General features: G+C 42.8%; 1 protein-coding gene across 1 annotated transcript in view; it reads right to left on the bottom strand.

Moving 5' to 3' along the window:
* Positions 1-6786: 6786 nt before the first annotated feature.
* LOC138562115 (thioredoxin domain-containing protein 12-like) overlaps positions 6787-17133 on the bottom strand; it is a 632036-nt gene continuing 621689 nt past the window's right edge. The window contains exon 7 of the mRNA XM_069642768.1: positions 6787-7809. Within this exon, the coding sequence (XP_069498869.1) occupies positions 7733-7809 (77 nt within the window). The 3' untranslated portion in view covers positions 6787-7732. The remainder of the gene's footprint in view (positions 7810-17133) is intronic.

Genomic DNA, 17133 nt, shown 5'->3' with positions numbered 1-17133 from the left:
AACAATGACGGTGGAAAACCCAAAGGACACCAGCAATTCAGAAGTGGATTTTAGCATGAGCCCCATTTCAAAGTACAGAATCTCTGGGGACATTTTACCAAATCATATGCTTAACCCACTTGTGGTGTCGTTTGTGGCTTGCCATCTATTCCAATTCCCCTTAGTGAATGACTGTCCTGTCTGTCAGCTATGGTGTTCTCCAGTTTGGCAGGGTCTGTGCGAAGTTGTTACTAGCGATCCATAGCTATACAGTGACTGGAAGGCAATGGTGGGTAACTATGTGGAATTAAGGGTTTTCTGTAATAGACTTATTTGGCAAAGTAAGAAAATGTTATTTGTGTCTGAAATGATGAGTCTCTTGTCTGTAAAAAAACGATTTAAAAGAAATTATTTTTCTGCGAAGCGCAAGGACAAATTAATCTATCAATCTCTACTAGAATATGTCAAACATCCTACATCAGGACCACTTACAGTTCAGGCAAAGTAACTTACTGAATCTACACTTTTGGCATCTGTGTTGCTCAGTTGTCATGGTAGTTGACATTGCTAGCGCTGCCAAAATCCTGCTGGACATCCTCGCTGCCTTTCATTTAATTCATCACAAAATCCTGATAGGATATACTGAAGCAGGTTTGGAGCAAACATGGTTATATGCTGGGTGATGCAAATTCTCTCCTACAGGACAGAAGCCTTCCTTATGTTAACATTCAATCGGCCATACTCCCACCTATGGAGTTGCAACAGGGATCCTTGCCAAAAGCTTCTCTCTCAAACTCCTAGATTACCGAAAATAGACTAAAATAACCCAAGAAAATGCAAATTCTGGTTTGCCCAAAAAAAAGACAATGCCCTTCACCACAATCCCTTGAGTAGAGGGGATGGGTGAACATGTCAAAAACATAGGGATTCTCGTAAGGATTTTCCATACCATGGAAACACAAGTAATAGCACTGGTAAAATGAGTTTTTTAAACTGCTTCCTTCACTTAAGATTAATCGGATTCATACCAAACTTGTCATTTTCACAAAGAAACCTTGCACCCATCACACATTTATTATGCCATCATCTTCCACAGGGGCCTCCCATGCTACTTGGTGAACTGTATGCAAATAGAAAACTGAAAAGATGGGAACACACTACCCCAGCACGGCCCACCATTCACTGGCTCCCAGTGGAATGCACAGAGCCTACTACAGCAGGGATGCAAGAGTAGGCATGAAGTGGTTTATACCTTTTGTACTCGGCAAGACTCAACAATTCAGCAAGGCAACCACTGAGGACTGGTCTCCTTTGCTGTTGAGGTCACTAATCTCTAGAAAATGAAACCCAGGTGACTCAACACAGGACCACCACCTGACCTTCCAGAAATTCATGAAAACCTGTCTTTTCATTTAGTAGAAACAAGGGGCTTGGATGCCAAGGCAAACACTATGCACTAGGCCAGGGTGGACTCAGCTCGGACACATCTATATCCATAGGGCATGACCAGGTGTCCCTCTTAAATTGAGCAACAGCCAAGAAGATACATTTTGAGGTATTATAGGAGATCCCTCATGATCACAAAATAAGGAAGAAACCCTTTTAATGCTACTTATTTACAAATGGATAGAAGTAGTCACAGATTGACAAATCAGCAATAAAATGCCTAATCAGTCAAACTCTCCCAGATAACTACTAAGAAACAGAATGCCTTGGCACTGCTTAATCTAATCTGACAGAAGAAACCAAGCAGCCATTCATTTATTTTTACATTTGTTAAGTGCACAAAACACACAGGCATCTAGGTGCTGTTAGAACCAGGTACTTTTACATGACAGACAATGGACATAGACCAAAAGGTAGGATGGTTGGTAAGTCTGTAGGTGAATAACCATGTTTAGCCACTTGACCAATACCAACACAGCAACCTGCTTAACCCAGGATATCATTTGTTTACAAGAAATCTGGTTATTAACTACCCCGATCATCAATGGATATTCTGTATTCTTGAAGCTGGCTGTCAAAGACCCTCGCGGCAGACCATCAGGCCTTTTGATTGCAATCAAAAATACATTAAGTTTCGACTTCATCCATTCAAATAACGTGAATACATGTATCCAATGCGTAGCTGGCACGCTGTTTGACAAGTATTCAATTCATTCCATAATTTTAATCATTCTCAATATATACTGGAACCCAGCAGTAAAAGATCTTATTTTCCAGAAATGATCTCATTACATATAGACACAGAGAACAATAGACAAACCCCCACATTGTCATCTGCGGTGACCTGAACTCCTTGTGCTGGAACAAAGAAGCATACGAAACTGATGATGACCCAGCAGATACATCCGCAGCAAGGCACAGAGGCATATCCCAGAGAAGATTAATGACACAAAGAAATACAAGCATTCTCAGTGACTACCCTACTAACGACAAACCGGACTCTGCAACAGAGAGGAATGAAAAGCACTAGAATCCTCGATTATATTTGCGTATCAGAAAATATCTCACAACATCGAACCATTATTCAGGTAACTGAGACACCTAGGAGCGATCAAAACCTGCTGCAGATGAGATGGTCACGTCAAATCGAACGAACATCGAATTACAACAGCACTTTGTTGGATGTAATGCCGGAACGCAACAGACTACGGATTTCCTCTGCTAAATTAACAAACTTTCAAACAAAATAAAAAAAATAATTTCAGATAGTCTGCCTCTGCGATCAGTTGACTTATCTGCCTTAACAGCACTGTTCCATATTTTTGTAATGAAAAAGGACACCTCCAATAAACCGAAAAATCAGCACAAACACTGTAACGATCGTGTAATGGGAGATCATAAAAGAAAAGTAAATAAGGAAATACGTGCCTTAACAAAGGGCAATTCGTCACATTGCAAAGTCCTGGTTAAAAAAATCAAACCAAAATTTCGCAACTGGAGGAAAGGACACATGAGAGCAATCATTGTAAACGATGCAGAACATATGCTAAATCTTCTCAAGAATAAAAACTCTTCCCAAATATGGTCGTTGATCAATAACCTTGATAGACCTCAAGATGCTTTACAATTAAATCCAATCTTTCCATCTGCATGGATTACACCTTTTTCAAAAATGTTTGACCAGACCTCACAGCATCAATTTGCTAGTAAAGAGATATGCAGTGATTGGGAAATATTTGATATTGACAATCTAACCGCCCATCAAGTGATACTTGAACAAATCGCGCGCAGCAGGCCCTGATGTCTGACAAATTCTCTCTTGAAAGACAATGTCGAAGAATGGACTGCAATTCTAACATTATTTCTGATAATACTAAAAAAGAACAAGAAATTCCTGTCTTCGAAAAAAGCCATTATAATTCCGATTTTCAAAAAGGGACTAAGATCTACAGCATCTAATTATCGACCAATCGCATTGCTTGATGAGGTAGGGAAGATATTTGCCTCCTTTGTCCGTAAAGCTTTGAATTTGTGAAGTATTGAATCGAATCACTGTGACATCTGGCAAAGTGGTTTTGTGAAAGGCATAGGTACAGCCCTAAATCTTTATATATTGAACATCCTGAAGGCCCAGACACAACATATCAAAGGCAAAAAGATCTACGTTGCATTTATCGACCTAACTGAGGCGTTCGATTTAGTTGATAGGCACAAACTCTGGTACAAATTGAAAGTGTGGAATTGCCCGTTACCAATTTGTCAAATAATTGAGGAATTATATTCTAATACCTCGATTCAGATCCGTCTAGACCATCAAGGGACTCTGACTAAATCAGATAGCAACAAACAAGTGGTAAAAACAAGGTTGCCTCCTTGCGGCTGAATTGTTTAACCTGTTCGTAGCAGATATTGAACAAGCATTCTCTGACATCAGATGCTTTCCACCCAAAATTAAGCCGCCTCTTGTACGCAGATGACATCGTTCTAATAGACCAAACGCTGATAAGTCTGCAATGTCAACTGCATGCATTCCATCAATACATTCTAACTAATGGGCTAAAAATAAATCCAACAAAATCAAGAGTGATGACTTTTGGAGAAAAATCTATTAGCTCGAGGAAAAACAGTAACACTTGGTCAATCAATGGTGAACAAATTCAGCAAGTAATTGCGTTCACTTATCTGGGAGTGTGTCTGAACACAAGCTCGAGCGACAAACCAAGAGATGACATCCTAAGAGCAACAGCAATACATTTGGCCAGCCAAGGTAGAGTATTTTCTGAAAAGCTACTGCAAATTCTCTTTCAAACCTTTGATAACCTTTTACTGACTAAATTTAATTCCCATTTTGACATATGGTGCCGAAACTGTTTTCACCTTCAATAGTCATAATTGGACGATCCTTGAAGGGGTTTTACGGAAACGTGTACATCAATTCCACCTGGAACATTACCGAAAAAGCATCGATTCCCCAAAAAAAAGTGGTCTCACATTCATTAATGAGACTTTAACCAAAAACCATGACCAAACAATAAAAGAATGGCAAACCATATGCCAAAAAATGTGTAAAGAGCTGAACGAAACGGACAAATCGTTCTGCGAAAATCCAGATAAAGTTATAAAGAAACATTAGGGACTGGATTAATAGACAACGTGACAGCTATAAGTGAACACGATATGGAAGACCCTTTCCCTGAAAGTCGGACACTAAACACAATCCCAAAATACCTGGCAATCTTCCCAAATGCTTTATTCAGAGATCAATTTCTAAGATTTCGTCTGAACCTTTTCCCAACTGGCGATATTGTCAACTCTAGATCGAATACCATTGCATTACGCAGATTATGTTATATAACCGAGACAGAAGAATCACAAACACTGGATCTTAGATTGCCCTTCTGCAATCAAGGTATGACTAATGACCGAGATTACCTTAAATTATGTTGGCAGAACGTCAGAGGACTGGTGGTTACTTATACTCAGAGATCAATGTGTACGCACTTCATTAGCACTGGTAAAACTTTTGCAGGCAATATTAAAGACAATTGATGATCATAAAACAAACCCAGCATGATCTGAATACACTGTTCTTTTGATTGTATAACAACATTTATGGAGCAAATCACACCAGCTTGCGTGTGGGTTGAAGCATACTAGGAGGTTGTTTTTATTACTTGCACTTATACCTAAAAATGGGTTGCTAGTAGATGTTTTTTCTTTGCCATGCTTTCCGTTGTATATATTTATTTTAATTGTAAAGGATGTGACACAGTACATTTAATTGGAATATTGTGATTCTAACTGTGACTTAGGCAAAAGGTTTGTAATCAATAAACCAAATAAAGCCTAATAAAAAAATAACCATGTTTTCAGAGCCTTGCTGAAGACATGGACTTTAATAACTAACCTTCATCAATCTAACCAATCTTCATTCTCCATCTTGCACTACATACACCTACTAGTAAATACACACAGCTGTTGTCCCATCCATTTAGCATGCCCCCCACACAATCACAATCTTCAATTTTGTCAAACCACGCACCACACTACAAGCCTGCTTAGAAGCACCCATGCTTGCAGGCCCACATGTGTCCAAGCAACAGAAGAGACTAGCAATATGTGGTTTCCAAATAACCAAAACCCAATGTGCTCAGAAACTGACTCCCTTTGAATCTCACTAGTACACACTGCGCAAGTATCAGCAGCCCTGGTTTCATATTTACCCCTTACTCACTGCCCACTAAAAATAACCCTGACCCATTCAGGCAGGACCAAGAACCTTCCGAAATAGCATAAACCATGCTATACAAGACTCACTTACATTAAGTTACACATAGAGCTCTCCTCAGGGACGTGATCTGGATGTAAGCAGTAAATTCTCTCCCTGAGATGGTCTGTCAAGAACAAATTATTTGAGGCATCACTTCCCAGAATTAAAATAAAAATTGTTTAGCCCAAGATGACTAAACTACATCTTCAACAGACCTTGAGCCTCTGACATAGATGAGAGGGCTGAGGTAGTTCAACAAATTGCGCTATAAATTGACAGATGGAGGAGAGTAAGCACAAGCCCCTCCCCCCCCCCCTCACAGGCAGATATAGATTTAAAAGCAGACACCAAAAAGGAACATTTTCCAAGAAATACGTAAACACTGATACTAGAGAACAACACCATGGTGTGATGTTGAAAGTCGTAAAGAATTATTTTTTCGTGACTCGTTTGTCAAAACCTTTCACAAATAAGACACATCCATGGACATAGCATGCCTTACATCAGATGTTACTCCTGAGAGGTATGCAAACTTGCACGAGGAATTGTGTGGCAACCACTCTTTGGTAGAACTGATCTCTAGTTGGAATGCTAGTGGGATACAGCTTGTGGTATTCACGGGGTGCTTAACAGAGCACCTCAGTGTTAAAATAGAGTACAGTCACGCAGTTTAACATTGTCCCTGTCTGTGAACAGGATACAGAGGTTGCCATATATGGTCATGGCCTCTGCTTGCCTCCGAGGATTGTGAGGAAGACAACACACATGTATTTTTAAAAAAGATTTCTTTTTCCAAATTCAGATCAGTAGAGTAGCTACAAAAATACAATACAATGCGAAGACATAGTATCTGTCAATGAACCAACATATGCTTGAACATGCTACTTAATACAGCCCTCTACAGAAATATGAAAAAAGAGCAAAGTCAGATGTGGCTGATCTGAAATAGGGATTAGACATAAATGGGTCAAAAGAACATTTGCAAAAAGTATCGCTTGGAGAAATTAGCCTATGAAATGCTTGCTTGTGCAACACCATTTAATTTTGTGACAATGCTTCTATAAATGCCTCTAACCAAGGAGAAGTGGACTAGAGTATACATACAGTTTGCAGATTCTCAGAACAGATATGCAGCGTTCCATATCTTTTGTACTCAACAGGAGCAGTGTATTCTATCAGATCATATCACAAACTATATGGCACAAATATGTTGTGTTGTGTCCAACATAGTTGTGGGAATAGTAACTCAAAATGGCAAACTACGGTTCCTTAAAGTGTTTGCATCACCCTCACTTAATCCCCAGAAAGCACATGAAATCCATAGGCAGAGCACCGGCAAGCTGTTGTTGGGAGGACCAGTGATACAATGTCACCAAACTGGAGTGTTCCATGAAAGGTTAATATACACCGAGTAGCCGACTTAGCTGTAAGTGGTACAGCTATGCAAGGAGCATTTTGCCAACTCCGTTGTGTAAAAGACTGTATAACGGTATATTAGAAAAGAGCATGGCCAAGAGTCATACATATTACAAAACCTTGATTGAAATGTTCGAGATGGTAGATTGTTTATTTGAGTTTACGCCCCTGCCACGCTCAGGGGACAACGGTCAGAAGCAATGTTGTAGCTCCAAACTGCAAGTAACACCACTGAAGTGGCTTTCTGCAGTAGTCCTTTTCCTTCGAGGAGGAAAAGAACCAAAGGTAACCAGGGTTAACGGATGGGGACGCATTTCTAAAAAAGAAAGGGGTTTGCTTCAGCAAACACTGAGAAAAGCTGGCAAAATTCCAAAAAGAGTGGCTATAAACATTTACAAAACAATAGGTAACCACCAGCTGAGGGTTCAGGTGTGATCTTGGTAGCAGTAGTGTATAACCAGTTTTTAATATTTGTCTAATATGTCAGGTATTAATTAGCCCATTATCTCTCATAAGTCTTTGTAAAACAATGCAACATTTTCTAGTTAGATTTGGGGGCAAGGTCTTCAATACTGCTCGATTTGGGTAATGGTCTGAATTACGTAGTCTTCAACAGTTGTATTATAACTCATCTTCAATATGTTTCCGGAAAGCGTCCCCAGTCAACTTCATCTGAGCCTCCTTCATACCACTAACAACTGTGAAGTGAGCAGAAGGGGTTGTCAAATGGTGCACAATGAAGAAGATCAAACATTTAAAAGTAAGAGCAAAATAGACAAGCAAAGTGCAAGTTACACAAGAAAGAGATTACATTAACGAGGCAGAGAACAAGGGAAATGCACAAAAAGAAACAAAATATTGCTGTATACACTGCATTGGATAAACATGCAGATTTCTTCAAGCTCAAAGATGCTTCACATGGAGTATAGTTGCTGCACACTTGCAGACACCTTTCTGTACTACACATTTAATAGAGTTTTTATTGCATGATACAATTACCCTGTGTCAGCTCATGCAGGAATACACCTCTGCTATTATGCACTGCGCCACTCCAGCATAGCTATATTAATCACAATATAGTATTCACATTTCATTAATAGGTGTTTTTTCTTTGCTATAATCACCTCATACACCTACTCTTTATTCTGAATACTGTGGGATATATTGACCCACTCTGCTGTGCTTTACCACATCACTAAGCTGCATTTGCGCAAGAAACAGAAACCTGGCTGCGCTGGCTCCTCTGCGCACCAGGACCTCAAAACTGCGTTTTTGCAACAACCAAAAAGATGGCTGCATCATCCTGCCACACACACTTCAGGCAGGATGAAACAGGGGACACGCTGCAGGAGCGTGCCAGTGTGCTCTGAAACATATAAATGGAATTAAGTCAAGAGGCAGCATTGCTTTGCTGAAAAACCAATATTCCCCTTCAAAATGAAACCTCTTTCACCCTTAAAAATGCTGTTTGACGCCAATTCCATCCATTCATTGGAAACTATTGTGACTGAAAAGACCCTGCCGTGGCCAGGAGAATTCATTGTGCCTCAGCAAAACAGGGCATAATTTCTGAATGAAAGGCCCAGTTAAATTAGCTTTGAAAAAAATGAACAAGGATCTTTATTTTCACTCACACGGGAATGCGTGTTTATTTTCTTCACAATGTAGCAAACACCAGCTGTCTTCAAAGGAACTCCACTATCTGAGCCTGGTCAGTTTCATATATCAGTGTTCAGATAAAACTCATGCTTAAAGAAAAATGACTTTATCTGCAAAGACATAGTGGAAATCTGAGGCAGCTGCAAAACCGAAATTAAAGCAAGAAATGCTAGCAGTTTTAACGCATGTAGAAAAATTGGCTTTACAATGTAAAGGGTTTATGTTAGTGGTGATAATACACACATAGGCTATCTTCTTTTACAGGTTTGTTTAATTCAAGACCCAAAATAAGAAATTAAAGAGTTTAAAACACATGGCTGGATTTGCAAGCTCTGTGAAAAACCAGTCATTCCAGCTTCCAGCCATGATACTACCCCCAAGGGGAAGGGGTCTATCATAAAAACTCACAGCATATACTGACAACCCCCTGATATTTACGGGGTGGAACAGACTTTTGTCTCTAATGGGACCCAGGACAGTCATGTTCCCAGGAAAGGAAGCTGGAGGTGTGAGAGATAATAAAACTTAAATCAGGCTGAGGAACCCCCCCCATCCTGCTTGGAAGGAACTGCCAGTTGGTGTCAGCGAAAAAAAAAAAAAATGATTCAGTGACTCCCATTTGTTGGTATGCAGTGATAAAATCGTGGCAAAAATGTCGCCTATACAAAAAAAAAAATCGCAGAATTAATGCTGTGGTTTTACTCGGTAAAGGTGAACCCTGTTATACCAAGGGGAGCGAAGGTTGCATGGGTGTCCCCCGCTCCCCTTAAATGGCATAATGGTTCCTGGGGTTGCAGTGGTGTCCCCCGCATCCTTTACATGTATTGTGGCGGCAAAACCACAGCATTTTTGCCACAATTTTAACACATGGAACCCGTTTGTTTCTAAAGACTATTTCATAAGGAAACTTTAAAGACTTGTATCTCGGCAGTAAAACTTTGTAGAAATGTAGAATTTTTGCAGTGCAAAAGTGAATTTTCAGGCTTTAGTTTAAAACTTGGTTGAATGTATTGACACCAAGGGGACAGAAATGGTGATACATGTTGCATTACAAGAAAAGTATCCATGTTGCAAATGTAAAATTTTGTACATACATTCCTCATGACAATCCCCACCCATGTATAAAGTTGTAGAATTTTGAGAAATGTAAATCCCATTAAAAAGCGCGTAAAACTGGTAGAGGAGCGAACCCAGGCCTCACGGAATGGAGGTTTGGACTGAAATGTGATGCAAAAAATATGTAACCTGTGTATCTCATTTGCTAAGAGGTTGCAATTGTGTAAACATATGTTTGTGGCAAAATCAGATTTTAGTTCCAGTAACTATGGGAGGTTTCTGGAAACTGTAAAACTCACCCCATAAACCTGACATCATTTTTCTGAAATCCAACTAGCAAAAAGCTAGGCGGAGACTACTACTCCTGCCCAATCCGGTTGATAGAGGCGGGTGTAGTAAAGCCTGCCCCAGTCATATACTGTGATGTCATCACCAGGCATTATGAATATGAGCCCCTGACAACACAAAAGAGACACTGATTCCTGATTTCCTACGCTGGTGTCCCGTTCCTGTCTGTTCCTGTCTTCATCTTGCATTTATCCATCAAGACTCCAGATTCCAACCACAAGGCTAAGCATTGCTGATCCTGCTTCAGCTGGGCCTCAATTCTAAAATAATCCCAATAACCAAGGGAAACGCTGTGGTGTTTTGGGAAGCATCCTGAATTAACCTGGCTTGCTGCTCACTAAATGCATGCCTGCTGCAAACCTGCCATCCAGCTGATCTGTAGTATCCAGTGACCAGTCAATTGCCATCCGGTCACCAGTCCATGCCCAGCTGATCCTGTCCCGCTGATTTTGTCCGGCTGTCCTTTCTTAGACCAGATCTGTGTGGTGACCAGAGCGCTGACTGTCCAACATCCCAAAAACTAAAAAGTGAACTGTGACTATCAATAGGAACCATAGAAATTCATAGTATACCTTGCCTTGCTTTGTCATATCCCAATCTCTAAGCTATCCTATTCTGACCCCAATATCTTGTTTAAATTGGCAGCATTATATGTGAAACCCTGCCTTTGATTCCTAGTGTTAGCTCCGATTTACCTCTACATTTTTGTTTTGCTAGAACATAAGCCATTAGCGATTTTGATTAAATAAATAGATTTTCCATAAAGGAAATGGGGTACACCACGTGAAGGGTTACAATGGCTGCGTAACTGTAGAGATTCACTGGTGACAGTCTCTTTTCCTTAGTCATTAAATCTAGTTTAAGTCAAGTTTGCAATCCATTTTAAAGCCGCTTTTCTGTTTTTTACTACCCACTTTTTCCAAAAACGCACCTCATTCTATCTTGCCTATCTCCCTCAGTTTAATAGCTAGAGACTTAATTTCACTTCCAGATTGTACCTAAGATCTATAGCTACACCCCCACCAAAAAAACGTTTGGTTAATTCCAGGCGGGAATTGAAATATGTCCAAAATTTCCCGCATGTCATATTAATTATAAACTGTTTTAAATCTTCCATTCAATTTCGAATTGTATGCTCTTGCTCAATGTGATTGCTAGTATCTTTCCAGTGTTGCTCCAGAAAAGAATTGTTTTTGTTTCAAGCTTTTTATACACATTGTTTTATTCAGCCATTCTAGAGTGTCATTTTAACATTGCAAGGTTTTCAAATGCATTTTTCACTCTCATTTGAGGAGGGAAAGTTAGATTTGAATTCCGTTTCCAGATTCATATTCCTAACTGCGTGCTGCTTCCTTATATCCATTCAGAAGTGATTATTTGTGGGTTGAGGGAACATTGCAGGGGGAAATCCTAACTTGAGTGCAATCTCTCCGAAAAGCCAAAAGTGTTTCTATTCCCTGGTGTTTTCGATCTGTGTCACTAAAGGGTTGAATTAAGTGCATTGCCTACATTCCTATTGTTACTGTCATCACATTGGTGATTGCTGCCCCATTTATTAAAACGTGTATGATTTCTTTTTAATTTTTAAATAATACCTTTACCCACCAGCCTGGTCCTTCGTGACCCGGGGTATTTGAAAATGGGGTGTGATATGAGTGGTGTATCTCTCAAACATTTAATCTATATATAAATTAATAAGCATTTCAGTCGTGCGCTGCAAACTAGGCTGAGAACAGGGTGTGTCGCCTGATTGAAATCCTTACCAATACAGAACAGGATTGTACCTCCTGCACCCATTCCATTACTCAAAAGAATAAACACTAAGCTTGATCTTTGAAGATAATTGCTGGAGGAAGGAATGAAATGGATCTTTGTTTAACAAAAAAAGATCGAAACTATCACTGAATACCATAACGTTGATTTTTTTCCTTCCTTTTAACACATTTCACTAAAAGTATATTCGGGGCGGAAGACTCCGCCCCTCCCTACCCCTGCAACCCCTTTCTGTAATTAAGACGCCCCCCCAACCAATCTAGAATTTCAGCGAAATGCATTAAAAAAAATGGGATTTGCAGTATGTCATTCAATATTTTGGTATGATACTGATCAAATGTCCATGCAATCAATGAAGATGCAAATGGATGCGCGCGCACACAATATACAAGCTGGTCGTAAGAGTTATATCCATACAATGGGTCATTCCTCATATGCTGATATTTTGGATCCAGGTCTTCCACTAGGGAAGGAAGGGATTGGGCCTGTGATGTTTATGCACCTTGCTGGGAAGTGGGATAGCAATTTTCATCTTTCAGTAGTCTGCCTGAGGAATCATCTTCAGTTTGCCAGATCGTCCACTGCGAACCGGGGAGGATAGCTGGCAATTTCCCTGGGGATATGTTATGACATTTATAAAACACCTATACACAAGTGGTTCAAGGCGCGACGAGGCAAGGGAGGGGGAACGGAGGGATGACAGAGACAACGATCTTACTAGGCCAGGTGACATTGAGATTGCGCAAGTGCAGGGAAGGGGGGGAAGGGGAAAAGTGCAGGGGCAGTGCAACGGATAAACAGTAAAATAAATAAAGACACTAAATAAAATGTGCAGACATCAGGTGTCACTGCTGGTAGGGGTCTGAAGGGATACAGACAGTGGTTGTTAGGGGGGCAGTGCAGGTGTGCAACTGCCGGGGAGGGGACCAGAGGGTAGCCAGGTAGCCAGTGCAGTTTCAGCCAGGAGATCAGCAGGGGAGAAGAGGTGGGAAAGCAGAAGCAAAGAGGAAGTTCTTGAGGTGCTTCCAGAACCGGAGATGGTTCTCCTCAATTTTCAGAGAGGCTGGGAGGCCCCAGCAGAAGAAAGAGATCTACCACCAACTTGTCGCTTGGAGAAGCGACTGACCCCGAGGGAGTTGGAGGCAGATGAGCGAAGAGCTCGAGAAGGAAGACATTTAGGAAGAGAGAGTTGAAGATATTGAGCCCGTAGGCCCCAGAAGGCCTTGTGGACAATGCAGAGAATTTTAAACTTAATCCTCACCGTCACTGGGAGCCAGTGCAGAGATTTCAGTCCAGGAGAGATACGATCCCTGGGCTTGAGGCCAAGGACCAGTCTTGCAGTCCCATTTTGCAACCAATAACGGGTGTTAGCCTAGAGGTGGGTGGCAGGTGGTGAGTAGCAGGTGACTGGCAACTGAAAGGACAGCACCAGTGGGGAAAGAAATGATAAGTTCTATTCAACTCGAGCGTGCAGCAGTACACCTGAGTACCAGCAAGCTCAAAGGGCTTTATATGACCCTAATAAGATGCAACTGTAGGCAAGGTAGGGGAAACCTCCAAGTTTCACATGGGCCATAAACGTTTATAGGCCATACCAATTATCGTTACTGGTCTATCTGCACAGGAGAGTACGAGAGCAAGTCTTCCAATGTTCAGTTGTGGGGGTTATAAACAGGGAAGATAAAGGGTCTATAGACAGGATGAGGAGTGGGGGTGGCAGAGTGCCTTGGATACCCAAACAAAGACTCCCATGTCAGAGAATACCAAGATCTGCACTCAATAGGCCTTCCTCAGGATCATACGGGTAGGAAGTTGCTGTTTGAGTTGTCATATACATGGTCTTGCTCCTCGCTATTTCTCTTCTCTTATCGCATTCTACCCTCCCTCTTGTTCACTTTGTTCTGCCTTCCACCATCTCCTCATAGTTCCTCACCCCCTTGTGCTCAATCTCACTTTCGGTCATTCTTTCTTAGCACCCTTACACTGGAATTCTCTCCCACACTTTCTTCGTTCCATCACTGTTTACTTATCCTTTTGGGTCTCTCTCCGATCCTATCTTCTCTCGTCTGGTTAATTAAAGGTTACGGCAACCACAGAACTGTTCTGTTTTTTTAATGTTAACTTCATTGTTTGTACCATGCTTGTTCTTATGTTCAGTGCTTTGGTTTAAGGGGCCATATAAAACCAAATAAAATACAAATAAACAAAGAAATTAAAACATTGTGCTGGTTTAAAAGGGTTGGGCAGAGGAGGGTGGAAGGACAGGCCATATGAACTAGGAATCCTATAGTAACTGCACTTGTAGACTAATAATCCATCACAGGTATCATTGAATTCCTTACCATCGGCTATCTCTGCCCATGTGCGGGATCTCAAGAACGTTTTTTAGGACTCAATCATTTCAGAACATTTTCAAAAAGTGTGGAATGCAAGAAAAAACAGTTTGAAATACCAATCAGTTATTTCAAGCAAGCAAGCAAGCAACCAACCAACCACCACACACACACACACACACACACACACACACACACACACACACACACGATCTAGGTTGACAAGTATGAAACAAGTATTCAGTTTTTAACTGCTAAAAACTTCTCTTTCAGTTTGATTACTTTAAAATCAACTCATAAGTGCCACTGAAATCATCAGTTCATTTCATTCTTTGTACATGTCTTTACCAGCTCGCTCCCAATGCCCAAGTACGATCTTTCTGGCATTCGCCATCACTGTTGATATCCATTTTGCCTAACTTCCTGTGGGTGCCAATGGCAACTTGGATCAAGTCACATTTGGACTGCAAAGTTTTTTCTAATATATTATACTTGTGACCAGAAATAAAAAGGGGTGGTTCGATGATTCCAAAATGGCAGCCGACTAAGGAGGGTGTTCAGAGCTGCGCTCTATCCTGGGCCTGAGCTACATGGGTGTCCGTGTAGCAGAAACCGGCACCCCAATGGCACTGTAGCGGAGGGAGACAAGCTGTCAGGGTCCCCCCAACCTTTTGGCGAGCAGCGGCGGCACCAGTCGCTGTGACCTGAGGCGGAGGACAGCACCCTCTACAGCAAGGACAGCTCCAGCAGGGTGGGTGCGTGGCCTCAGCAAGAGGGACAGAAGCAGCAGATGTAGGAGTGGAAGCCCCTCCCCGAATCCCCAGCATAAGAGCAGGCAGCAGGGGATGGAACCAAAGCGGGAACACAAACCGGCCGCTCGGGTTGGAGGTCACTGAAGCACGGTAAAAGAGCGCTGCCCAGATAGACGAGACTGGGAGATACGTATCCTTGTGCCAGCGGGGATCTGGTCGGAGGCGCAGTAGTGCAGGCAGCGCAAGGACGTGTGACCTGGCGAGGAGGACAAAGGGCTATGGGCCCTGGCGATCTCTCCCACTGGGGTGAGGAGAGGAACAGGGCCCCGGAGTATACCACATCGGCAGCAAAGGAGAGGGGCTGTGCAGGAGGAGTGAGCAACCGGGCTAAGCGCGGTGCATGAAGAGCACAGATGGAGAGGTCCTGAGAGGGCATAGCCCAGCTGGGGAAGGTCGAGCAGAGGAGCATCGGAAACCTCCCTCCCCCATTATGCAGAGTTTTAATAAACTCAGGGAGCAGAGTAGGGGGCCTACAACCCCCATGACCTCGGGACCCTATCGTACAGCATGGACCTGGAGCAGCCCTGTGGGGTGCCAGGGGACACAGAACGGCGCACATACTTGGGGCGCAGAGACAAAGGAATTAAGTGGAGAGTGGACCCCACCTGGTCGGGCGAATCAGGGGCAACAAAGCTCAGCGGGCATAAAGGGGCATCAGACTACATAGGCCTCAACAGCAAGGCCAAAGGGAAGCAGGAGGGCCACAAGGCCTGGACCCGCGGTGAAGAGGCTGCAGCGGGGAGGGGCGGCCACCCCCGGGGCAGTGGAGGAGCAGGGGCGGCATCTGCCCTGGCCTGGAGAAGTGACAGAAGAACCCCAGTAGCAGTACTAGCACCGGGGGTTAATGCAGCAGCAGTCAAAGCGGTTGATCTGTGCAGAGGGGTGGCACTGGTGGGCCTACTTTGGCAATGGAAGGAGGAGGATGCGGGGTAACTCCCAGATGCCCAGAGCAAAGGGGAAGAGTACACCGGCCTGACTGTAGTCGCATCCCTCACCCCAGGAAGCCAGCTGGAAGCAGTGGGCAGAGGATACAGCAACACCTCATGAGGGGCAAAGACGGAAGAGTGACGGCAGTGGCCAAGAGAAGGACAGTATGGTCTTCAGAAAAGAGGACTTAAAAGGAGTGCCTCTGAGAGCTGGAGGGAAGGATGGCAACCACATTCCAGGATCAGCTCATATCCCTGAGGAGGTTAGAGAAGATATGAGGTGTCTGGGAGATAGCATCGATACCACCAAGCAGGCTGTAAATGAGGTGTCGAGGAAGTGAAGCAGAACAGCGAACTATTGGAACAGGTGGCAAGGGCGACCCAAAATCTGGAACTTCAGGTGGAGGACACCGATCCAACATCTGTGACTGGCTGGGGAATGGAGGCACTGGGACGGTTCACAATATTGGCACAATGTAAGGGGATTGAATGATATATGATGTGGCATTTATAAGGCGCCTGTACACAAAAATGTTTCTAGGCGCGACAAGACAAGGAGGGGGAAACATAGGGAGGACAATACAACAATCTTACTAGGCCCTGTGTCATTCAGATTGTGGCAGTGCTGGAAAGTGGAAGGGGAGAATACCTCGGTTAAGCGTAGGAAAGTGAAAGCGCAAGTGAAGAGGGCAAAAAACGGACATCATAATGCTCCAAGTAACACAGAAAGAAGGCAGATAAAATTAACTCCGGCTGATACAGTTCTCAAGGGTGTATCAGGCAAATGCCCAATGGAAGGCAGCAGTGGTGTTGCTATCATTTAAAGATTTGATCGCTACACAGATTACACAATGTCAGGCCGACCCAGAGGGCAGGTATCTATTCCTTCTGGGACAAGTAGAACGGCGTATCACACTGGAGACCGTATGCGCCCACTGTGGGACAAGATGGGTTCCTGTGGGATGTAGCAGCCAAGTTAGAGCAGGGGGAAGTTATACTCACTGGGGATTTTAACTTGGCATGGGCCCTTCACATTGACGGAAGCTCGGGGGTACAGCGTGGCATGCCCGGTCCCTCCCGCACATTGATGAACAGCTTTGAGAATTTAGCCCTGC

The sequence above is a fragment of the Ambystoma mexicanum genome, chromosome 1q (genome assembly GCF_040938575.1).
Source record: "Ambystoma mexicanum isolate Mex_15411 chromosome 1q, UKY_AmexF1_1, whole genome shotgun sequence".
Taxonomy (NCBI): Eukaryota; Metazoa; Chordata; class Amphibia; order Caudata; family Ambystomatidae; genus Ambystoma; species Ambystoma mexicanum.
This window is presented reverse-complemented; position numbering and strand designations above follow the sequence as displayed.